Source organism: Doryrhamphus excisus, linkage group LG3 (assembly GCF_037039965.1).
Source record: "Doryrhamphus excisus strain RoL-2023G ecotype Guam linkage group LG3, RoL_Dexc_Guam_v1.1, whole genome shotgun sequence".
NCBI lineage: Eukaryota > Metazoa > Chordata > Actinopteri > Syngnathiformes > Syngnathidae > Doryrhamphus > Doryrhamphus excisus.
The window spans coordinates 10,959,122-10,986,327 of NC_136359.1; the positions used below are offsets into that span (position 1 = coordinate 10,959,122).

The following is a 27,206-nucleotide window of genomic DNA, read 5'->3' on the forward strand; positions in this document are numbered from 1 at the left end:
TCTTCACCATTCACTCCAGTTTTGATGCAATATTATTGGAATGTGATACGGTCCATACGAGTCATTGCAATTACAATGAGATACAGTATGATAGGATACAATATCCTACAATTACAATGTGATACCCTTTACTCCAGTTTTACTACAATACCATCCACTCAGAGTACAATAAGATTCACTCCAATTACAGTGTGATACGGTAAAATACGATACGATTCACTCCAGCGACAAGGCGGTACAGTCTGATGCGATATGATTCACTTCAATTATGCTACCGAGCACTCCAATTACAAAATCCACTGTAATTACCATGTAATACTGTACAATATGATGTGTGTGATGAATGTGATTCACTCCAATTACAATGCAAGATGTCCCATATGATTCACTCAGGAGTCGCCACGTGTTCCTTTGTGTTGACTCTTTGTAGTTTTATAGTGTTTGCATGGGATGGATTGAATTCTTAAGTTATAAAACCAGCAATGTGGGTCACTCAACCAGAATGTGTGTTTTTTCTGTTTCCATTCTTTTGAGAAAAGGAGCGTGCATGTTTTAGACAAAGTCACTGAGGCAAAGATAAAGAGGAAGTCAAGAGAGACACAGATGGAGATAAGAGACACAAAAGGACAAGCGTGTAGACAAAAAAAAAGAGAAGACTTTCAAAGATAAGCACATTGAAAGAGTTTAAACTTGCAGCGGTCACGACAAAGTGATACATTGTCTTGCAAAAGGGAAATATGAAGTACTGGCATGAGTTTAACAGAGTGGTGTTGGACCTCAGGCAGCATATCATGCATGTGCGTTACTATTTCAGTGTAAAGTTCAGACAACAAAATGCTTATTTCATCAGCATTGCCTCTACTTAAAAACTCAAATCAATTTGCAATCATATGTAACACAACTCATATCACCAAGAAAGTTGATGGTATTTTGACATAGGCTAGCATAAACGCAGTTATACATAAAAATATATATTTTTGACAAATATAGCATCATTAACTATTAACAATTTTCATATTTGCAAACAGAGCTGTGTGTGCACACGCGTGTGCATGCATTAAAATTGCCCTTCTTCATTACCCTTCTTAACCTTCTTCACGCAACACAGCAAGATGCTTTTCACTTCCTGGTTGCCCGTATTTTAATGAAAGAAATGCAAGCCGAGTTCTTATAAAATGCACTTCTGCCACCCTGTTTTTTTTTTTTCTGGCATAAAAAGGCACCAAACATTTGTAGAGTTACATCATCACCTGTTTGTGCCTCTCGTGCAAGAAACACATTTTTGGTGCACAATTTTTGGCTCCAGTTTTTCATTTTTTTCTGTATGCAAGCAGTATATAATGCACGATCTTGACTGTGCAGCACAATGTAACCCAGCTGGACTTTCCATTAGTTTGACCACAATGTCAGCTGTATTCTGTTAGTCTGCAACATCATATCATGCATTGTCTTGACTGCAACAAATTACCAGCCAGTCAGGACTTTTGGTGAATGTAAAACGGCAATATGATGCACATTCTAATTATCTATACTGTACATATTTACCAAAGGCTGCACGGTGGTCAAAGTGGTTAGCTGGCAGGCCTCACAGCAGGGAGACCCGAGTTCAATTACACCCCGGGTCATCTCTGTGTGGAGTTTGCATGTTCTCCCCGTGCATGCATGGGTTTTCCCCGGATACTCCGGTTTCCTCCCACATTCCAAAAACATGCTAGGTTAATTGGTGACTCCAAATTGTCCATAGGTATGAATGTGAGTGTGAATGGTTGTTTGTCTATATGTGCCCTGTGATTGGCTGGCGACCAGTCCAGGGTGTACCCCGCCTCTCGCCCAAAGACAGCTGGGATAGGCTCCAGCACCCCCGCGACCCGCGTGAGAATAAGCGGTAGAAAATGAATGAATGAATATATTTACAGATATTTATTGCTACTATCTCTGTGCAGATACTGGTGTGAGAGTATGAGTTATGCCGCTACGTTGCATGAGGTCTATGAGATCGTCTATGAACGTAAACAAACATCATATTACACACTTTCAATGGCAAATTTCTGAAGGGAACGGGATAGATGAGCTGTGCGGGAGCGGCATAAATTAAAAAAACATTAAACAAAAAAACATTGTTAATTTCTGTACTTTAGTATGGTTGCGTGATCACTCCCAACCTCTCTGTGTTCATTTGCCTACAAAAATGAAACTCGAAATGAATGAAAATGGTGTGTCGATGCGTTCAAGCTGCAGGCTGATGCAGAAACAGGACGGCCTTTAATTTCCACAGATGGCATTTCCACATTGATCCTGCAGGGTATTTACATATCTTGGTTGTTCATTATTCAATCAGCGTGAGGATGCTTGACCCCATGATTACTACTTTGCATCTCAGGGAAGGTCGCCTAAATGAATTTTACCCCTCCAAACCTCCAGCGGAGCTTTAATTGCATTTTGTACCAATCGCTCCCATGGAAATCACATACTGTAATCAGTACACACACACACACACACACACACTCCATGGCATGTTGAAATTGGCTGCAGTGATCACAGAGAATAGGACGGATAAAGAAAAATAAAAGGTGCTGCCTTCAAGGACTGCTACAAAATGTGCTATTAAACACCGCTGAGTATCCACTTTAATCTCAACACAAATTGGTACATTATAGTCGTCACAGGTCTTTGAAGTACACTTAAAAGGAGACTGAACAACCCTTTTATAGAGGAGTCATTTCTTCTTTCTGAATTTAGTGAGGGAGAACAAAAAGCAGCATATCACGCACAGTCTTGACCACAACATCAAAGTATGCCTAGTGGCGTCATTAGGGGGGCTTCAGTCCCACTAAAATGTTCTTAAGCCCCCCTAAATAATTAGATATTTTTTATTGATTAAAAAAAAGTTTTTTTTTTTACGAAAAAAATTTTTTTTTCTTTTTTTTTTACAAAAAAAAATCTCTGACAAATTTTATATAATAGGGCAAAAGCAGCAAGCCAATAAGCAGGCTAATACCAGCCTACTACTACTAGTAGTAGTAATAATCAGAAGAAGAATAATGATGATAGTAATAATAATAGGCTAATTAATAATCTAATAATGATTATTATATAATTGATCAGGCGGCGTCTAGTGGTTAGCGCGCAGACCTCACAGCTAGGAGACCAGGGTTCAATTCTACCCTCGACCATCTCCGTGCATGCGTGGATTTTCTCCGGCTTTTCCGGTTTCTTCCCACAATCCCAAAAACATGCTAGGTTAATTGGCGACTCCAAATTGTCCATAGGTATGAATGTGAGTGTGAATGGTTGTTTGTCTATATGTGCCCTGTGATTGGCTGGCGACCAGTCCAGGGTGTACCCCGCCTCTCGCCCGAAGACAGCTGGGATAGGCTCCAGCACCCCCACGACCCTCGTGAGGAAAAAGCGGTAGAAAATGAATGAATGAATATAATTGATCACTGTCCACTGGACAGAATGGTTGCAGAGCTTGAGCAGTGGTTTTGCAGTGTAGATTGAGTGTACTTGTGTAAATTTAATGGTGGCCTAAAACAATTGAGTATCTCTACTAAATCTGTCCAAAAGACAACTCTTCGCACAAGAGTGAAAAGCTTTATTAGAAAGGTTTAGCAGGTATGAGATGAACTATAAGGGTGTATGTCTTAAAGGACTAGCCGCAATGACCTCCACTCACATATACTACGTAGATCAAGGGTGGGCAAACTATGGCCCGGGGGCCACATGCGGCCCACCATGCGTTTGAATTCGACCCGCCAGTATTTCTTTTAACATCCAAACTGGCAACATGACTTGCAAGTCGGATGTCTTATTTAGTAAAAAAAAAGACAAAACTGTAAAATTAAATGACATAGTTTGATGTGGTTTGATGTTTAAAGTGCTCCTGATAAAAGGGACATGAGAACATACAGATGATAGTATAACACTCTTACAGATAAAATTAGTCAAATAATTCAAGGAAAATTATAAGCATAAAATAGTAAATATATGTTCTGGCCCCCTGGATAATTTTGTTAACTCAATGCGGCCCACAAGTCAAAATATTTGCCCACCCCTAACCTAGATAGTAAGACTATCGTAAAGCGTAAGGCTGCAGGTCAGCGCCTCATCTCCCACGATAATGAAGCCAGATGAAGATGAAAAGTCCAATAAGACAAAAGTCACTACTTCGGGATAATTCAGGCTTGAGCTGGTTGGATCGTTTACTCTAATGCCCATGTGGGGCAAGGCGTGGTGTGGACCCAAGTGCAGGGAAAACAGTAATGTATGAGTGGAATGTTGATCAAAAAAAGTTTAATTCTAAAAATACACACAGAATCCAAAATACAAACTTACATCTTGAAGTCCAAAACCCCAAAACACATAACAATGAGCTCCAAAACTAACACAGACTCACATAACAACTCACACTACATAACAAGCCATGGGGGGATGGAGGGAGCTGATTGGACGACACACAAGGGTCAGGGCAAGACACAGGTGGGAACAACAGAATGTGACATGCAATACGGTAAAAATGATTCCATCCAATTGTGATATCATAGTGTGGTGCATTATACTGACTCTGATATTTTGGTTACCATGGCTACCAAGAAAGAACCGCTTATCCTCACGAGGGTCGCGGGGTGCTGGAGAGGCGGGGTACACTCTGGACTGGTCGCCAGCCAATCACAGGGCACATATAGACAAACAACCATTCACACTCACATTCATACCTATGGACAATTTGGAGTCGCCAATTAACCTAGCATGTTTTTGGAATGTGGGAGGAAACCGGAGTACCCGGAGAAAACCCACACATGCACGGGGAGAACATGCAAACTCCACGCAGAGATGGCCGAGGGTGGAATTGAACCCTGGTCCTCCTAGCTCTGAGGTCTGTGCGCTAACCACTCGACCGCCGTGCCAAGAATATATTATATATTACACATATTATAAAAATAGCAGTCAAAAGTGATAGCATTGCTATTTTTCTAAAGTTTTCCATACATGTACAGGTGTACCTAATTAGGTCTTTCCCGCGTCCTACTGTCATGTGATGACAACCTTTCCTCAGTATGTTTCCTTAAAAATGTCCCCATTCATAGATAGAAGCTAGGAGGCTCAGCCATTACGACCGCAGCCCTCCTGTTGACTCCCAGCCTTTTTTTCCACGTCACGACGCTCCCACTGATGAAAATCCACTCGTTTTTCCACACATGCACAGAGAGGGTGTGCGCGCGCATTCCTTCGCATCCACTGGCGCTTCAGTCGGAGGTTGAGGTGCGCACAGAGAGGACACACACGACGAAGAAGCACGTCTCATCATGCAGGTAAGAACAAAAAACCTCTTTTATTAATATTTTTAATAGACACAGGAAGTGAAGGTTTATTGTTAATTTATTTTATTGTTTATTGTTAGGTTAAACGAAAGGTTGCGTGCGTTTTTTTTTTGCTCCTTACAGATGTTTTGTCATGTTTTAAATGAGAAATTTGCGACTTATTTCGCTGCTCTATGAAGTTATGTAATTGCACCCGGGTTGGTGAGAGGCTTGGCTTCTGCTGCTGTTGCTGCTGCTGCACAGAAATCCCCGCAGACGCTTCGCCAGCAAGTGTCACTGAGCATCTTCCTCTTCTTTCACTTTCCCTTCTTATCATGCAGAGACGTGACTTTAAAATCTACCAAGCGTCCAGCTCTGACATCCCAACACATTTTCTTCTCTTGGCTTGAGTGACTGCAAGTAATGCAACATAAATCAAGAGTTAATTAGACAGCAAAGTAAAAGCCCTGCCTTCTCAAAGTGACTTTCAGCACCTTTTGTGAGCGGAATTGCTCATGAAACACTCCTGGGGAATGATGCGTTTGTGCTCCAAGACATCACACAGTGAAATGCTCCTGCTTATATGGAGGCACGGAATTCTATGATGGTCAGAATCAGAATCAGAATCAGAATCAGAAAAGGGTTTATTGCCAGGTATGATCAAACACATACTAGGAATTTGTTTTGGTATAGTAGGTGCAGACACATCTATTAAAAAAGAATGAAAAATACAAAATATACAGAATAACAGTATAAATATATGTACACAGTCTGTTTTTTGTTTGTTATTCCGGAAGTGCAGTCTGATTGTCTGATGGTACGGAATTTTCAAGTGAAACGTTCCAGAAATAAGTGTTGAACATTTCCCTCCTATTATATGGATCTTATTTTGAGATATGTGGCTCTCTTAGCCAAAAAAAGGTTCCCAACCACTGTCGTAGAGGGTACCATTCAATCACAAACACATCATTAAACTGGGATAGTGATGCACACTCCCCATTAAGCTGCAAATGATGATCAATTAAAATGATGCCTTTGTCAATAAAGTCATTCTATTCACAAACAAGAAGACGTGACCTGATGAACACCTCGGGAAAGCTCTTAAAACGCTTCATTAGTTCACCTCGGAGCATGATCGTTTTAAAGCAATACACAATCCAACAGGACAGATTTAATCCCTCAAACTCAAACTTTAAATGACAATGGTAACATTCCCGACTGTCGTACATGTGTGTAAAGACGTTAACAGCAGTTGACTCATTCAATCCCAGACATTTTTCCGAATGATAACACCTTCGTTGCCATTTTAGACAATTTTGACTGATCTTTCAAGGCACACATGGTTGTATAAACATGAAACCTACCATCGAAAGATTGTCATTTTCCATTCATCAGCAATCAGCAGCAGAACATGGGTAGGTTTCAGGAAAGTATCAGTTCCCAACTAAAATAAGGTGGAAAAAGACATTGTTAACATCAAAATGAAAAATGAATGATACAAAAAGTAGAAGTGATTTTTTTTTACATTTTTAAAAACTGTAGGGGTGTTATGAGATCTCTTGAGATTAAAACATGCCAAAATTTCTCATTTAGAGAAAAGCTGTCTTGCAAGAATAGGGCAGCCAAAGCCAATTAGCCTGTGAACTATATGTGATCGCTAATGATAATAGTGTAAAGTGATGTAAATAATACAGGTAATATGGAATTGCAGGCAGGATGGTAAACACACAAGTGCTCTACACACCTTGCAATCCAACCTGCCTCGGTGTTCCCACAGTCACTCGTCAATCATAAAATAAAGAGTATAAGACATCAGCGATCATTTTAAACTGTGACTGACTGACGTATCAAAGTATCAATATTTTGATTTGAGAATCAATGTTAGAGCCGAAAGAACTAGTATCAGAAGTATCGATATTTCAGTATCGAGCCGCACGTGACCCCTACCAAGAGATAATGTCAGCTAATGGAGTTGATGCATCGTCTGAGTAGACTTTACCAGCTCGGCATCCCAGTGAGAGCAGACATTGTAAGTGGCTGCTTCATTACAGTTTTATTTTGTCAATTAAACTTTTAGCACTTGCGCTACATGCTAACACTATGAGAATGGCTGATGGTTTCACTATAGCTGGATCTGCCAGCAATGTTGGAGGGGGACACTGAACACTGAGCACGGAGTTACACAGAGCAGTATGTATTTTGGTCACAGAATGTATTTTAATCTTTTTTTAATAGAGGGCTCAAAAGGCAGACTCTGTGAATCCCATTACGTGCATTGTTGGCTGCCTTGTGCGAGCAGTCTTTCTCTATTTAGAACACACAGAAAAGAGAAAGACATGTGTTCATATCTCACATGAGTATTGTGGATGATGGACAAAATTCCGTAGTCTTAACCTTGTGGCGTAAAGTGAAAGTTCTTTGTGACTTGCAGTGAATAACCCCCCCGCACACCCAATTGGCTACCGAGAGTCCAGTTGTGGTCTGAGATTCGAACGTATTTCTGCCTAGTTAATGGGGCAATTTAACTCATTCAATCCTAGCCATCTTTTTCAAAACACACACATTTTACCAAAATAACAAAAATTACAATTTATTCATTCATTCATTCATTTTCTACTGCTTATCCTCACGAGGGTCGCGGGGGTGCTGGAGCCTATTCCAGCTATCTTTGGGAGATCACAGGGCACATATAGACAAACAACCATTCACACTCACATTCATACCTATGGACAATTTGGAGTCGCCAATTAACCTAGCATGTTTTTGGAATGTGGGAGGAAACCGGAGTACCCGGAGAAAACCCACACACTCACGGGGAGAACATGCAAACTCCACACAGAGATGGCCGAGGGTGGAATTGAACTCGGGTCTGTGAGCTGTGAGGCCTGCACGCTACCACTCGACCGCCGTGCAGCCAAATTACAATTTATTTACATGTTATTTACACGTTGCTTACAAGTTCATGCATGTGAATGCTTTCAAATTCCCCCTCAATGCGTAATCTCATCACCGCAACAAGACTCTTTTCACTTCTTGGTTGCTGGGCAGCTTGTATTTCTATGGGAAAGTTCTTAGCCGAGTTCTTATAAAATCCACTTCTGCCACCTTGTGGCCATTTTCCCGGCTTAAAACTGCACCAAATGTGCTCTCTTCTATTGAGGAGTTGCGTGTGCTTCCGCAACGGATCATTGCAGTCATCTTCTTTCCACATACACATGAATGCACAGGTGACAGTGCAAACGGGTATGATGGGAGACAAATATGACGTCCATTTCGATTAGTGTTGTGCCTTCTGGAACAAATTGATGATGCTTACAAAGGTTTCACTGTTTATGAAATGAAGAAAGCTCTTCAGCAGGGCTGGCACAGGATGCTGACAACAAGTCATGACAGTTGTTTCCATTTCATGTTGGTTTGTGGCTCTCTGCATGAGACCAACCACAAAGTGGACTATCACTATCATCACCCACCACAAAGACTCTGTTACAAGCTCTTTGACAGCCTGCTGGTCTAAGTGTTGGCAAAGCCCAGCAGGAACATGTGCATTTCCGTGATGAGACATTAATATTTGGATGTTATTACTTGTAAATATATGTATATATATATTTATATATATATATATATATGGAATGGAATGGCCTTTATTGTCATTATACAAGATGTACAACGAGATTGAAGAGATTCTCCTTTCAGTGCAGTAGTCAAGTTTAAAAAAAAAGTATATAAAAGAAGAGTAAAAAAGACAATTTAACAAGATATATACAAGACATACAAGACATCCAAAATATACACATAGTATTGCACAGGAGCATATGCAGGAGCAGATATATTAATTTTAGTGCAATGATAAATGGGTCATAGTGCAAATAATGACTGGTGTATACAGATGAGTAAAGTTACATATGAGTGTATTGTATTGGGTTGTTAAATAAATAAATATGATTGAGGTAGTAACAGAGGCAGTGATGGAAATATTGCACATTTGCATTATGCTAATGACCGGGTACGTTGTATGTCTGAGTTCAGGGTGGTGATGGCTCTTGGGAAGAAGCTGTTTCTCAGTTTTCTCAGCTGTTTCCATATATGTATATATGCTATGATATATATATATATATATATATATATCATAGCAGTGTGCCAATGTTGTATTCTTTGGAGAAATAAAATACGTCTTGGAATAGAAACAGTCAGACCTCAGTGTTGAGATTTGTGTGGTAACTTTAACATCCACTCCTTAAAGTTATGTTGTTGTAGTATCCTAATACAGTCTCATAGTTGGGTCAATATGGTAATACAGTGGATATCCTTGAACAAATTTAGATATTACTCAATGACAAGACAACGGGACAAACTTCAACAAAACTTTTTATTATTAAAGGAGAATAAAATCCAAGCCCATCTTCCCCAATGTTATATCAGTCTGGAAAAGGTTATAAAGCCATTTCTAGAGGTTTGGGACTCCAGCAAACCACAGTGAGAGCAATGGCGAAAACATGGAAGAGTAGTGAACCCAAGAATGGCTGGCCTACCAAAAAGACTCCAAGAATGCAGTGACAACTCATCCAAGAGGTCACAAAAGACCCCACAGCATCATCAAAAGAACTGCAGGCCTCAATTCAGGTCAGTGTTCATGACTTGACATGACACAACTGAACAAAAGGATTATTAAGGCTCATCTCAATTTTGCCAGAAAACATCTTGATGATCCCCAAGACTTTTGGGAAAATACTCTGGACATCTGGAGTATAAGTCACGCTGCATTTCATAAAAAGAACATCATACCAACAGTAAAATATGGTGGTGGTAGTGTGATGGTTGGGGGATGTTTTGCTGCTTCAGGACGTGGAAGACTTGCTGGGATAAATGGAACCATAAAATCTGCTGTCTGCCAACAAATCCTGAAGTAAAAGCCATCTGTTGGTGACCTCAAGGTGACACCAACTCGGGTTCTGCAGCAGGACAATGATCCAAAACACACCAGCAAGTCCACCTCTGAAGGCTTTGGGAGTGGCCTCGTCAAAGTCCTGACCTGAATCCTATTGAGATGCTGTGGCATGACCTTAAAAAGGCAGTTCATACCGAAAAACCCTTCGCTGTGGCTGAATTACAACAATTCTGCAAAGATGAATCAGACAAAATTCCTCCACAGCGCTGTAAGATGTAAGATGGCCACTTATCGCAAACGTTGATGCTGGTAAGTGTGGCCCAAACAGTATTAGGTTTAGGGGGGGCATTTTTTGCATTTTCAGTTCAGTTGTGTTGTCATTGACTCATATTTAAATGAGTTTGATGATCTGAAACATTTAAGTGAGACAAACGTGCAAAAAAATAAAAAATCAGAACGGGAACAAACACTTTGACACTCCACTGTATGTGATAATACAGGTGAACACATTTAAACTGCATCAGTGATAATGTTTTTTTCATCGAGCACTTACCCCCTGACTCTGATGCCATCTGTTCATTATCTTACATTATCATTCATTAGCGGTGAGCACCTATTCATTTTAACTTTTAAACATGTTTAATAAGTGTATGAGGCATCTTTACGGCTTCAACCTGGATTGTGTTGCGAGTGAACAATGTTATTAGATGTGTATAATAATTCCAACAGTGACTTTCATTGCAAATGTTAATTCAAAATCGGAGGAGACCGTCAATGCCAATGGACGTATCAATTGCTGGCGTTTTTTTGCCAGCGGCAAGTGGTCCCGCAACATAACTCCCAGGAGAAGCAGGGATGTTCTGAGCACGTCTTATATTTGGTATGTACTGTATCATTGTGAGGGCGGCACGGTGGTCGAGTGGTTAACGCGCGGACCTCACAGCTAGGAGACCAGGGTTCAATTCAACCCTCGGCCATCTCTGCGTGGAGTTTGCATGTTCTCCCTGTGCATGCGTGGGTTTTCTCCGGGTACTCCGGTTTCCTCCCACATTCCAAAAACATGCTAGGTTAATTAGCGACTCCAAATTGTCCATAGGTATGAATGTGAGTGTGAATGGTTGTTTGTCTATATGTGCCCTGTGATTGGCTGGCGACCAGTCCGGGGTGTACCCCGCTTCTCGCCCCAAGACAGCTTGGATAGGCTCCAGCACCCCCGCGACCCTTGTGAGGAAAAATCACATTGTGGCCCTGTGATTGGCTGGCGACCAGTCCAGGGTGTACCCCGCCTTTCACCCAAAGACAGCTGGGATAGGCTCGAGTGGTAGAAAATGAATGAATGAATGTATCGTTGTGAAGGGAAGGAGCGGACATTAGCGCCTCCGCAGGACACCGAATAAAGGTGTGCGGCATTTGACGGTGCTTTGCGGCACGCTACTTGTTGGTTCTTTTTCTTGAAGGGAGTGTAGTTTACATTTCCCACACACTCCAATGCTAAACACACACTGAATTGGACTTGAAATGGAAATGCTTTCACTCAAATGGGGCTGTCATCCTAATGGAGAGCGTACAACTCGAGGACAAGGGCGGTCATGTTGCACCTTCCACAGTGTCTGATGGCGCCACCTGTTCAATAGGGGGCGTGATTTGTAAGATTAGACGCATTGAATATTTAAACAGGCCTGGTAACTGTATCTAGCATTGGTTGTCACACTCCTCTTTCCCTCCTAACACCGCACACGCTTAACATGCCAGCAAACAGCAGTTGTATGTTAATTTGATGTTTTTTACATGCACATAAAGAAACACAGTGAGCAGTGAGGGGTGTTATCGACCTCACAAGGAAAGAAAGCCCAGCCAGGGGGGGAAACAGTCGCTGTAAAACATCAATGCCTAATCAATGAATGCGACTGTGTCGTTGTTATGGCCCAACAAGACTAGTGACAGGACACCCTGTGCAGGTCACCTGTCCTTCTGTGCACATGACTGATAATGGAAACATGGCCCCCCTCGAGGATTTGGTTTGTCTCCACGTGAGGACTCATGCATACATATAGTTTTCTTTCACACACACACACACACAGCTTGTCTTCCATATGGACGGAGCCTTTCTTCTTGCACTGATTCACAGTGACAGCCACACTACGCTGAAAGCTCAAGCTGTCCAACGTAAATAGTATCAGCTCTCGACCATCAGCCTCTGTGCATCTTTGCTCTCCTCCATGCAGCTGCTCCCACTTAGACAGCTGTACTCTGTCAATACTGTGTCGTCATATACTGGACACCACATTAGGTACACCTGCACAGTCAAATGACGTCCAATACAAGAGTGTATATATTATATATATATATTGTGAAACAGTAAAAGCTCTTACTATATTGAGGAAGTGGAACGGTATGACAGTATGTTTAATACGCATGATTTTCTCACCAGGCTGCACGGCGGTCGAGTGGTTAGCGCACAGACCTCACACCTAGGAGTTCAATCCCACCCTCAGCCATCTCTGTGTGGAGTGTCCATGTTCTCCCTGTGCATGCGTGGGTTTTCTCCAGGTACTCCGGTTTTCTCCCACATTCCAAAAACATGCTTGGTTAATTGGCGACTCCAAATTGTCCATAGGTATGAATGTGAGTGTGAATGGTTGTTTGTCTATATGTGCCCTGTGATTGGCTGGCGACCAGTCCAGGGTGTACCCCGCCTCTCGCCCGAAGACAGCTTGGATAGGCTCCAGCACCTCCCGCGACCCTCGTGAGGATAAGCGGTAGAAAATGGATGGAGTAGTGTCGATACCACTCATGATGATGTAAATGCAGCTACCAGACTTAATAAAAACTACACCAGGAGTTTGGTTCAACTCGTGTTCAACCCGAGGCACATTAAATAGAACATTTGTGGTAATCAAAGCTATTTAGTTGATGCATTTTAATCATATTTCTCTACTTATTTCTGCTGTAATTGTTTAAAGCTTGTGCTAAGCGCATATGGAAATCATAATTATACTGATTAGTATTCATGCTAATTTGCATATTGCCCAAATAAATCCTTTAATATTCTTCAATAAATGAGTGTCATTTAAATTAAATTAATTTACATAAATAGCAGCAAGCGGTCCAAAGGCATTTAGGAGGCCTCCGAAAACCGCCAAAGATTTGTAAGTGAATGGCGACAGACTCGAAATGAAAATGCCAGAGGGGAACGGGGATCAAGGGGGCTGTCGAGGCAACTTGAATGTAGTGGTAGTGACAGGGTGCAGTGGAAAAGAGCGGTAATGAAGAGGGAAGTGATGTAAAGTCGAGACAGACTGAAGGACAGAGCCGTGCTCTTGTAATGTGACATTAGTGCATGAGAGCTTCCATTAATAAAAGATGTGTTATTAACATTCTACCAGGCCACGGCTGAACATCTACAACATCTCTCATGCTCCGCTAATGTACTCGGCAAACTTTGCTGCAGTGGCACTCAAATTGGATTGTGACTTTTGGTTGATTTCCCTTACATCTGAGTGTAGCATAGTGTAGCATCGTAGCATGTATTTTAGATAGGGATGTCCGCTAATTATCAGTACTCATAATTAGCAGCATATCGCTCCATATCGGTATCAGATTTTTTCCTGATCATGAAAAACGATATTTCAAAAATGCTGTATACAACACATACATATATGGGAGATATGTCATGTTACACATATCAGTATCAGTATCGGCTGATATCGGAAATTGAGATTTGGGCAATATCGGTTTTCAGCAAAAAAGTCAATATTATCGGACATCCCTAATTTTACATATTTATTTATATTTTTAAGCACAAGTAATGTAAATATTTTGAGTAAAAGAGTCCTGGTAAAAGGATGAAAAGACAAAAAAGTATCTATCCACAAAGACAGCTGGGATAGGCTCCAGCACACCCGTGACCCTCGTGAGGTTGGAATATCTAACAATTTTAACTTTTCAACCAATTGAATGTTGAATTTATGTCTTGGTGTAAGCACGTCAAACACTATTTTAGTGGGTCGAGACCCAAAAGTGGGTGGCTGATCCATTCAGAGTGGGTCGCAGAGAGCAAGTCAAAAATGACATTAAAAATTGCAATACAGTCATCCCTAATTTATAGAGGTTAATTGGTTCCAGACCCGACTGCAATTAATGAATTTATATGTTAATAAATGGAATATTTTCATAGTTGGAGCAAGGGAAAACTGTTTATGCAATTTTTAACATCAATAGAGCCCTGCAGACATGAAATAACACCCCTATAGTCACCTTTATCCATTGTTTACACCGCATTGTAGTGCTCTCATGCTGCAAGGACTCGAGATGATGCTAGATAATGAGCTAACCATTTAAATTTATTTCTTCTAAACTTCAATCATTCATTCATTCATTTTCTACTGCTTATCCTCACAAGGGTCGCGGGGGGTGCTGGAGCCTATCCCAGCTGTCTTCGGGCGAGAGGCGGGATACACCCTGGACTGGTCGCCAACCAATCACACGGCACATACAGTGAAGAAAATAAGTATTTGAACACCCTGCTATTTTGCTATTTCTCCCACTTAGAAATCATGGAGGGGTCTGAAATTTTCATCGTAGGTGCATGTCCACTGTGAGAGAGATAAACTAAAAAGAAAAATCCAGAAATCACAATGCATGATTTTTTAACAATTTATTTGTGTGATACAGCTGCAAATAAGTATTTGAACACCTGTGTATCATCTAGAATTCTGACCCTGAAAGACCTGTTAGTCTGCCCATTAGAAGTCCACCTGCACTCCATGTATCATCCTGAATCAGATGCACCTGTTTGAGGTCGTTAGCTGCATAAAGACACCTGTCCACCCCATACAATCAGTAAGACTTTAACTTGTAACATGGCGAAGACCAAAGAGCTGTCCAAAGACACCAGAGACAAAATTGTACACCTCCACAAGGCTGGAAAGGGCTACGGAGCAATTACCAAGCAGCTTGGTGAAAAAAGGTCCACTGTTGGAGCTATCATTAGAAAATGGAAGAAGCTAAACATGACGGTCAATCTCAATCGGAGTGGAGCCCCATGCAAGATATCACCTCGTGGGGTCTCAATGATTCTAAGAAAGGTGAGGAATCAGCCCAGAACTACACGACAGGACTTGGTCAATGACCTGAAAAGAGCTGGGACCACCGTTTCCAAGGTTACTGTAGGTAATACACTAAGACGTCATGATGTGAAATCATGCATGGCACGAAAGGTTCCCCTGCTTAAACCAGCACATGTCAAGGCCCGTCTTAAGTTTGCATATGACCATTTGGATGATACAGAGGAGTCATGGGAGAAAGTTTTATGGTCAGATGAGACCAAAATAGAACTTTTTGGTCATAATTCCAATAAGCGTGTTTGGAGGAAGAAGAATGAAGAGTACAATCCGAAGAACACCATCCCTACTGTGAAGCATGGGGGTGGTAGCATCATGCTTTGGGGGTGTTTTTCTGCACATGGGACAGGACGAGTGCACTGCATTAAAGAGAGGATGACTGGGGCCGTGTATTGTGAGATTTTGGGGAACAACCTCCTTCCCTCTGTCAGAGCATTGAAGATGGGTCGTGGCTGGGTCTTCCAACACGACAACGACCCGAAGCACACAGCCAGGAAAACCAAGGAGTGGCTCCGTAAGAAGCATATCAAGGTTCTAGCATGGCCCAGCCAGTCTCCAGACCTGAACCCAATCGAAAATCTTTGGAGGGAGCTCAAACTCCGTGTTTCTCAGCGACAGCCCAGAAACCTGACTGATCTAGAGAAGATCTGTGTGGAGGAGTGGGCCAAGATCCCTCCTGCAGTGTGTGCAAACCTGGTGAAAAACTACAGGAAACGTTTGACCTCTGTAATAGCAAACAAAGGCTACTGTACCAAATATTAACATTCATTTTCTCAGGTGTTCAAATACTTATTTGCAGCTGTATCACACAAATAAATTGTTAAAAAATCATGCATTGTGATTTCTGGATTTTTCTTTTTAGTTTATCTCTCTCACAGTGGACATGCACCTACGATGAAAATTTCAGACCCCTCCATGATTTCTAAGTGGGAGAAATAGCAAAATAGCAGGGTGTTCAAATACTTATTTTCTTCACTGTATAGACAAACAACCATTCACACTCACTTTCATACCTGTGGACAATTTGGAGTCGCAGATTAACCTAACATGTTTTTGGAATGTGGGAGGAAACTGGAGAAAACCCAGGCATGCACAGGGAGAACATGCAAACTCCACACAGACATGGCTGAGGGTGGAATCGAACTCGGGTCTCCTAGCTGTGAGGTCTGCGAGCTAACCACGCATCCGCCCTGCAGCCCTTCTTCTAAACGTAAAAGTTTTCAAACACAGTGTAGAAGAAGGACGCCAAAAAATTACCACTTCCACACGGAATGGCATGAGAACCGTTTTTCACTCTGTATCCATGGCTGGCTATATGAGTGCAAAATATGGTGATGTAATAAGGATGTGGTGAAACAAAAATATGATACTATATGTATAGTATTTTGTTTGTAGGGGGCTTCAGAGCATCAGAACGTCCATTGCCAAATAATATGAAGTAATCCCAGTTGTTGTAGCTGAAGTACTTACAGTGGTAAGTAATGAGGTCAGAGTTCACGCTTCATATAAACCAACATGCGCCGAAGCAACAACACAGCCACTGATATTTAATCATTTATAGCAGAGCACACACGCTAATGTGCGCCTTTTTTTGCTGCTCTGTTTGTTCTGTGCATGATGCGTATATGTTGTACCGTATAGAGATAGTGTGTGTGCGTTGCACAGACATCACACAGAGAAGTGCTGCCCTAGCACAGAGCTAGCTGAAGCGTTAAAGGGGAACGGAGAACAGAGAAACAACTTTAACTGTGTGAGTGTGTTTGCGTGCGCATGTGTGTGTACTCTTTTAAACCTATCCTGTGGGGATCAGGTTTTAAAACATTCCATTGAGGACATTTAATTCAGCAGGGACATTTTAATGGTTCAGACATATGATTACATTTTTGTTTTGGGTCAGCTAAGCAGTAATGCAAATGCATTACGTCCTCGCTGAGTGTGTGTTTATCGCTGTACAAAGTACTGTACGTCTGCGTGTTCAGTGGTGTGCGAGTAATTTGCCAATGTTAAAAACAATGTCTGGCAGCATCTGTTCTGGCAGTCTCTCATCCTCCTCTGTTCCTTTGGCGAATACTGCTCTCTAAAGATGTGTCACAGCTGGATGCGTGCTGCCTTTTTCTACTTGCTACTCTTTTGATTCTCTTGCTACTCAGATGATGTGGGAATAGATGCATGAATCAAACCCTTTCCATTATAAAACCTCTTTTTTGTTTTATTAGTTCAGGTTTTAGACTAATGTGTAAGCACCTACATCACTACAATTTTGACCCAAATATAAAATGGTATTAAAAGTCTGAAAGAGGCATATTAGATGTGATTTTTGGGGTCTTACAGAGAGGGCTTGTCGCATCCAACAACTGCCGAGTGGAATTATGGATATCCTTTTGTATTGTACTCAACTTTCATTCATTCATTCATTTTCTACCAAAACCGAAACAAAAACAAAAACAGGGCTGCACGGCGTTGGAATGGTTAGCGCACAGACCTCACAGCTAGGAAACCCAAGTTCAATTCCACCCTCACTGTGTGGAGTTTGCATGTTCTCCCCGTGCATGTGTGGGTTTTCTCCGGGTACTCCGGTTTCCTGCCACATTTCAAAAACATGCTAGGTTAATTGGTTAGGTTAATTAACTCCAAATTGTCCATAGGTATGAATGTGAGTGTGAATGCTTGTTTGTCTATATGTGGCGGCGACCAGTCCAGGGTGTACCCCGCCTCTCGCCCGAAGACAGCTGGGATAGGCTCCAGCATGAGGATAAGCAGTAGAAAATGAATGAATGAATGAACAACAACAACATTAAAACTATCAGAGCCCTATTGACATGAAATAACACCCCTATAGTCACTGTTGAACTCCTATTATTTTTATTGTTTACACATTGTGTAACACTGCGCAGGCTGCAGGATCAGTGCAGGGTCATAAGACACGACCGCCACTCATAGCATATAGCAAGTTACCGAGCTAACTAGTTAGCCTCCAATTTATTTTCAAATGGTGTGGGTAAGGACAAAGTAAAAAGTAAATAACAAACCACTTCCACACTGCATGGGAGAACTTTTTTCCACTCTATCATGTCGGACATGCATTGGCTGACTCCTTGCAGTTTTATGGTGATACAAGATAAGATAAGCCCTCATCAGTGGAACACTACTGACGCCTAGTGACCAGAATATTACATATGTCTTGAATATTGATAATTGATACTGATATTTACTAGGTCAGTGCCCTGTGATTGGCTGGCGACCAGTCCAGGGTGTACCCCGCCTCTCGCCCGAAGACAGCTGGGATAGGCTCCAGCACCCTCGTGACCCTTGTGAGGAAAAAGCGGTAGAAAATGAATGAATGAATGAATTATACTGATATTTAGTAGGTCAGTGCCCTGTGATTGGCTGGCGACCAGTCCAGGGTGTACCCTGCCTCTCGCCCGAAGACAGCTGGGATAGGCTCCAGCACCCCTGCGACCCTTGTGAGGAAAAAGCAGTGGAAAATGAATGAATGAATTAATTAATTTAGTAGGTCAACCACAAAACAGTGATCACATATACATTTGAACCCAGGTTTTTCCTGATTGTGTGGCCAACATGCTCACCCCTCAGCCATTGTGCGGGAGTGACAGGATGAAAAGCTTTGACTCCTTTGGTGAAACCTGTTTGTATCTGTAGATGTCTTGACTGAATATAAGGTGAGCTGTCTCTTTCAGACGAGGGAACAAATATCGGGTCTGTACGCCATGTCAAGGCCCATTACTCCTTACACATTCAGTGAAATGTCAAATTATGGGTGTTTTCTTATGTGTTTATGTGCAATAACTTGACTTTACTCCTCAGCTGGTGAATAATGTGCTCTGAAATACACATTGTACATGTAGCTATGTGTATTTATATTTAAAAAGACACGCATTATCCTTTTGTTAACTCAATTAGTCAGACACCTGATTTGCTGGGACGAACACACCGGATGTTACCACTGTATTTTTTTGATTGTATTACAAAGTGTTTCCTTATCTTCATCTCCAGCTCTCTGTCCTCTAGTCGCCCTCTGCGCTTCTTCTCGGATAAGGTCTGGATTCATTATGCTAATTGACTTTAGTTCTTCCAGGAATGCCAGCAGACCTTATAGCCTTCGCATCATTTTTTTTTCTTTTTACCTCTCGCACTCTTTCTATTTTCTCTCTCACCCATGCGAAGACATTTGCATTGCCCTGCACCCATGGGATTAAACGGCTGTTGAAAATAACCGCTATACGTTTTTCCTTCATCTTCCTTTGTTAAGCGCTGCTTTCTTCTCCTCGGCATAGTCAACACAGCCTCTGTTTGTTCAGGCTTCACCACATTTACGCATTATAGTAACATGCATATGTTTCTATATGCCTTTTGGTGTCTTGAAGCCTTTTGGAATATTTACAAGATCCTGTGGATCAATTAGGATTCAATCATTTAGGATTAAAATATCCACGAAATTCCAGTTCAACATCAAAGGAAATACATTACACTACACAAGGGTTCTCCCATATTAGGATTGAGGCCCAAAGTAGGTCACTGGTCAGTTTTTTATAGGGTCCCAATAGAGTAAAACGTTGAAAGCTATTTTATGAATCATCAACAAGGCACATGGTTTCTTGGCAAAGGGCTCTTTGATGCATGTTTTGTTTTTAACACATTTACTGTATCTATCTGAAATTATTCATGGGCAAATGCAGGTTTATTTACATTTAGAGACAAGGTGATATCCGACCCCGAGTTTGGTCACTGGACACGTATTGGAAGAGGCACATGTAAATGTCCCGTGTGAAGACATGTGCTTGAATCTGTCTACATATGATCCGGTCACTCAGGCCATACTGTATTGTATGCACATGCATTGTGTATTGTAAACCTTGCCTCCATAACCCTTGTACAGTAACCCCTCATTTATTATGCTTAACTGTACCGTGATAAGTGAATTTCAGCAAAGTAGTAATCCTTATTTTTGAATTGAATATTTTTGTATTTAGTGCATAGAAAGCCTGTTTACGACCATTATTAAAGCCTTCTAGACATGAAATAACACCCCTATAGTCACCTTTACACTCGTACTGCCCGATGTAGTAGACATAGGAGGCTCAGGGGTTCAGACATGAAGAGATTATGGCCACAGCATTAGCCCGCATTATTGTTATGATTATTATTCTGTTATTGTTATTGTGCCCATTGTGAGATCATTCAAACCCACTATAAAAGCCTGTTGTTCCGGCGATCAGGTTCGACCACCTATATGTCTCTCTTCACAGACACCTAGCTTTAGCTAATATACAAATATATATGTATATATCCATATTTCAGTTCATTTAACCATTTTTATGCTTGAAAATACTAAATAAATAATATGTAAAATTTGCTTAAATATGCATATTTCCGAAGACTCAATCACGACAGCATGATTTATGAATTAATTTCTTTTTTTTAAACCAAGTGAAGCCACAAAATTTGAGCCACGAAGGATGACTCTATAGGATCCATTTACAGATGTGATCTTCAGCTATTCGATTAATAAAAAAAAAAGAATATTTCCGAGCACAGCATCACAACATTTAGCCAGGTTCCGAATAACATTGGGCTTAACTGTATGTATAGGTAGAGTAGACGCATAAAAAGATAATATATGGCCTGCAGCTGAACTCTTATTAAGCTTTTTTAAAGCGTTAGTGAATTAACTTCAGATCAGAGGCTAATTTCTTAAGCTCTCGAATGCTTCATTCCAAAAATCCCTTCCTTGGCTTTCTTCCATTTCCATATTGACCTGAACTCTCTCTGTCTGTCTGCATCTCCTTCCTCCCTCCCCGCCTCCCACCTTCCCTGCAGGCTGACGGTAAAGTGGTGGACGGCAGCCTACTGGGAGATGCCAATGGCGTGGAGCCTGCGCCAGGCAGAGCCAAGGATTCTGGGAAGTGGCAGAAGCCCAGGTTTTCCCGCAAAGCTCTGATGAAATGCTGCCTGGTCAAATGGATTATTGCCAGCACGCAGCCGCAGGACAAAGGTGAGTAGGCAAGACCAGCATGAGTATTTGTGTGTTACACGGGTGAATGCTTTAACTTCATGGTGTGTGACTAACAGTATTCCAACTGGTCCACCAATTGACTTGCCGGAGCTTCCATGACCCTCTGTGTCCCAGAAGAGGGCAGAGGTTCATTGTGTTGCTCAGTCCTCCTCAGGTTCAAGTACCTGGGGGATCATCTAAGCCTCTTTAACAAATTGCTCCTCCTCTACTATCTTCCACGTCCTGTCTCTTCATTTATCTTCAGAAAAACACACAATGGAATTTACTGTGAAGGCACTTTTTTTTTATTTCATTCACTAGGCGCCCACGGTAGTGATTGGTTGTCTCTGTGCCCCACCTAGTGGTCTCCAGCAGCCAATTACTTCTTCGCCCGGGGGAGGAGAACATCCTTGCTTCCTTTTTTTAGCTCATCGCACTTCAATTCTTTCTACCGTATCTTATTCATACCCCCTCTGGTGTCATTACCGCCATTTTCATTCATGCTTTTCCCCCCACTTCCCTTTCTTTTGATTCCTTCCCTCATTTATTTCCTTCTCCACTTGTCCCCTTCATTGTCTCTATACCTTCTAGCCCCTTTTACACCACCCCAAAAGTATGCACTATGGGTATGACTATGACCTATTTGTCATTGCGGGGGTTTCCAAGAGTGCTAAGCTGACATACAGACCTGATCAGATTAAGACCAGTTGAAAAATGCCTAGAATTTTACCTTTTGCACATTTGGTTTTAAGTAGAGCAACAATATGCAAAAGCAAGAAGGGGGAGTGTGAAAAAACACTTAGAAAAAGTCATTTATTGAACAAAATAAACTGAAATAGGCTGTGTATCACTTGTTGTTAGCTATTTAAAACACAAAGGGAACAGTTGGAGGAGATGCTAGAAGAGTGGATGGTTTTCCCTGGAAAGGAGAGGAATGAAGATTAGCCGCAGCAAGAGTATATGTGTTTGAATGAGAGGGACCCAAGTGGAAGAGTGAGGTTACAGGGAGAAGAGATACAGAAGGTGGAGAATTCTAAGTACATGGGTTCAACAGGAGGTGGAGGTGAAGAAGCCTGTGCGGGCAGGATGGAACGAATGAATGAAAGTGTCAGGTGTGATTGAAGACTTCCAGCTAAAATGAAAGGAAATGTATACAAAAGTGCTGTTTGGCCTTGACACAATGCAGTGTGTGTGCAGGCCTAGACAGGAAGCAGAACTGGATGCAGCAGAGATGAGGATGGCGAGGTTCTCATTGGGAGTGACCAGGATGGATAGGATCAGGAAAATTAAAATTAATGGGAAAAATTAATGGTAAAATCTCATCTCGTTCTCGTGGACTCGATCTCATGCATCGTCTCATCTTGTGAGTAGTAACAGCAAGTAGTCATATTGAAGTGGTGTTGTATGTCTTTTCCTTTCTTGTACTTTGAACCTTCCTTCAAACCTGGCAATTAGGCATCCAATTCTCTCCTTTGTTTTGAGCGTCTTCTGAGCAAGTAATTGAGCAGAAATGTGGTAAGGAACTACCCCGGGGTGATGGAAAGTGCAGCTCACAAGTCACACAGCAAAAGAAAGCTCACCCGTGATGCCATTTATTTCATCTCAGCATCGCTTTGCAGGATTCAGACATTGTTTGCAGGTAAGCCCTCCACCTCTGTAATGTCTGGCAGCTATAAATAGCAGGCATTGAAATGGAGATGTCTATGGAGGTGAGGCAGCCTGGGGGGTGGGGTGTTGGGTTTGCACGGCAGATTGTTTGGGTTGTGGCAGCATTCAGCTTGTACATTATTAGATATTGTGGATGTAATAGAAGGCAGCGGTTGGTGGGTGATGATATATACGAATAAACACAATCAAGTGACACTTTTATGACATGACTTGGCATTGACCTCTAAGTTAAAGCGTGAGTTAAATGTGAGTGCTGCATTTTAATGGCTGATGTGTCACAGAGAGCAAACAGATCCTTTATATGGTGGAATGTAATATATAAAGTGGAATAGGAGACGGAAAATGGGAGGGGTTGTCTTGTGTTATAGCAGCTGATGAATACTGTACGTAGTTGAGTCCAGGTCATGTTAAAGTGACAGCAGCCGGAATATCATGTCAGAGTTCACCTCCAGTGAGTTGACACAAGTGGAGGAGAGTGGCAGTGGGGAGAGGAGGAACCATCAGAACATCCTGCTGTGGTCTAGTGTCTCTGTGTGAAATGGCTTCAATTTAATGAATGCGCAAGTCATTGGACTATTTTAGGTCTTATGAAAGCCCAATTTGCATCTTCTCAAATGTTGGAGAGGATGAATTCCTGCAGGGCAGAGTGTAAGAAGGAACTCGACAAACTACTGTGCTGCATTCTTGGCTTCATTGCTGGGACGCCCGATCAAGGTAGTCTCGATCCTACAATTTTATTTCAAGATTTCGAGTTATTTATGATGAAATGGTGTGAAACTATGCCTTTCTAGAAGAAGACTGCTGTTGGAATATGCCAGAGCAAAAACAAGCAAATGTAGGAATGTAGAGAGGAATTTTGAAAACAATCCTGCTCCCAGATGCTGGTTTTCCCGTAGGAAATACTGGGAATAGAAATGATCTGTTCCAGGGTCAAACTGCTGCCCTCATAAAACCTTTATTACCTGTAGTCAATGCGTTTAATTAGGAATTAAGAATGTAGAGAGGAATTTTGACAACAATCCTGCTCCCAGATGCTGGTTTCCCGTAGGAAATACTGGGAATAGAAATGATCTGTTCCAGGGTCAAACTGTTGCCATCATAAAACCTTTATTACCTGTAGTCAATGCGTTTAATGTGGATATTGGCATAAAAATGAGACATCGGTTTATATTCTGCCAATAGTGTAACTTGCATTGCATATGAAGAGTATATGTGAAAAACATCCAGCATGGGTTAGATGCAGCTGTGTGTGTGGAATTTTAATTTTTATGTGGATTCCCTCCTTCCACAATTCAAAAACTTTGTCAGACTCTAACTAACAGACCTGTCTCTCTGAAGTCAGCTGGAATAGGTTTCAGGACAAGCAGTATAGAAAATGAATTGATGACATCAGATATTTCCTTTTGGCATCGTGTTGCATGTCCTTCCGTTGATCATTGATTGAAAGTCTATCCTATCACCTCTATCTGGCTGAAACAGCACTCTACTTAAGGCTTCCTCTCTTTTTGTTATTTTATTTGTCACTTTTTATTTTATGGTATTTCTGGGGATGCTTTATGAAAAAGGAGATTATGTCACAAGTAACATTTTGGTCTTAATGGGGACCTGTTATGCTTTTTTTCACCGTGAGTTACCGTGCTTCTATGAAACTACATTGGGGGCTGAGGGATCAAACAGGGGGAGCACACGTTAATCACATGTCAAAAAAATTACCGCCGTAAAAGGAATGTTTTGTTAACGCGCCATTAATGTGTTAACTCTGACAGCCCTAATTAAAATGCATTTCTTTTGCTGGTAGGGAATGAGGAACTCCAACCACCTGTGCCTTATGGTGGCCTTTTAGGAATTGTAAACAAATGTGGCTTTCCCTTAGACCCAAATAAACACTTCCTGGGAGCCATTGCTAACACCGTTAACAGAGAAGCAGAGTAAGAGGAGGGCAGAGAGCGTATCTGGCCTACAGCGCACGCCCATATAAGGAAGCCCGCTACTCTGTGACATCACAGAAGAACAGTTTTGCAACGCCCTCTGAAACAGAGCATTTTGAATCATCCCAAACTTCTTTCCAAATGCGCAAATCTCATTATCTGAAACTTAGTCGTCATTTAACACGAGAATACAACATTGTAAGGTCCTTTAATATATCTTAAAGTCATAATGTTATGAGAAACAACCAAAACAAAAAAAAAGAGTTGTAATTTTTGAAAAATTAGGTTGGGAAAGAAGCAGAGCTACATTAGGCAACATTTTATATGGTTTAAGCATCACTCTCAGCTTCATCGCTGAAACCACTGCATTCTTGTCAGCTGGTGCTGCTGTCAAGAGCCTCCGGCTGTCTGATAGTTTGGATTTTTTTTTTTATGGATTTTTTCCCTCTCGCCTTCTACTCTTCTTCATTGCACTGGAGTAACTGCATCAATTTTCTCCAAATTGAGCCAAAAAGTTTGTTTTTCTTCTTCCGTCTTCCGGAATAAGTCTTCACAGCAGTTATATTGAATAGTCCATTGCATAAGAAGGGAGGGGGGAGCAGTGGAAGCGCTCATGATAGATTATATGTTGTTTTTAAGCACATGAATGGAGACTAAACTAGGAATACTGTATGTACTTTAAATTAAAAAAAAAATCAAGAATTTGTTTTTATGAGACGTTTAGGGACCACTGGAGATCTTGGGGCCCCAGGCAATCGCCTGTATTTGCCTGTGTTTGTCAATTGGGAATAACGTTTTTTTTGTTCATTCATTCATTCATTTTCACAAGGGTTGAGGGGGTGCTGGAGCCTATCCCAGCTGTCTTTGGGCGAGAGGCAGGGTACACCCTGGACTGGTCGCCAGCCAATCACAAGGCACATATAGACAAACAACCATTCACACTCACATTCATACCTATGGACAATTTGGAGTCACCAATTAACCTAGCATGTTTTTGGAATGTGGGAGGAAACTGGAGTACCCGGAGAAAACCCACGCATGCACGGGGAGAACATGCAAACTCCACACAGAGATGGCCGAGGGTGGACTTGAACTCCGGTCTCTTCGCTGTGAGGTCTACGCGCTAACCACTGGTGCACCCATGGGAATAAAGTTTTTTAAAAATCATAATAAATCAAAATCATAATTACAACAACAAAATTTACTATAAGAGACTTAAAATATTTGGAAAATGTAAAAAAAACAGCATTAGCAAAAGAAATCAAAGTGGGTCTCGCATCCTTTCATTTTTCAGTATGTGGTCCTCTGTGTAAAATGTGGCCACTTTCTTTAGTCTTTACTACCCTCTGATGGTCAGAATAGGTATCACACGCAGCTGAGTATTTGTAATGGAAGGACTGCAATATTTTGTCAGTAAGCATTGTATAATAATTACACAATATTAGTTCATTTAACGTAAATGTTTAACCGCATGATTGTATGTGGTTAGGCAAGAGTCTGCATATTATTTTGGTTTATTGTGCCACGCGGTGGATGAGTGGTTAGCATGAAGGCCACACAGTCAGGAGATTGGGAAGACCTGGGTCCAATTCTCTGTATCTCTGTGTGGAGTTTGCATGTTCTCCCAGTGCATGCTTGGGTTTTCTTCGAGTACTCCGGTTTCCTCCCACATTCCAAAAACATGCCAGGTTAATGCTAGGTCCAAATTGTCCATAGGTATGAATGTGAGTGTGAATGGTTGTTTGTCTATATATGCACTGTGATTGGCTGGCGACTAGTCCAGGGTGTACCCCGCCTCTCACCTGAAGACAGCTGGGATAGGCCCCAGCACCCCCGCGACCCTTGTGAGGAGAAAGTGGTAGAAAGTTTTTTTTTTCCCAAGAAAAAATCTGAAAAAAATGGGTTGTTTTATATGTACCATCTTGAAATGTACACACGCAAACTATCAGGTGGAACCAAATGCCCCCATCCCCAAGTAAGATGAGATTTTCTTCCCGTCACTCACACAGACTAACGATTTGGCGAAGTACAGCCAGGCGACCCATTCAGAGAAGGCGTTATTTACCAGTTGATGACAGAAGTTCAGAGTTGTCTTATACTGGGGCCAATACAGTACATTTTCTACTGCTTTTCCTCACAAGTTCGCGGGGGGTGCTGGAGCCTATCCCAGCTGGGTGAGAGGCTGGATACACCCTGGATAGACAAACAACCATTCACACTCACATTCATACCTATGGACAATTTGGAGTGGCCAATTAACCTAGCATGTTTTTGGAATGTGGGAGGAAA

General features: G+C 41.7%; 1 protein-coding gene across 1 annotated transcript in view; it reads left to right on the forward strand.

Annotated features, from left to right (window-relative positions):
• Window positions 1-5,164: 5,164 nt before the first annotated feature.
• Window positions 5,165-27,206, forward strand: part of kcnip3b (Kv channel interacting protein 3b, calsenilin) — a 36,499-nt gene continuing 14,457 nt past the window's right edge. Inside the window, exons 1-2 of the mRNA XM_058070934.2 lie at window positions 5,165-5,312; window positions 21,147-21,321. Of these exons, the coding sequence (XP_057926917.2) occupies window positions 5,307-5,312; window positions 21,147-21,321 (181 nt within the window). The 5' untranslated portion in view covers window positions 5,165-5,306. The remainder of the gene's footprint in view (window positions 5,313-21,146; window positions 21,322-27,206) is intronic.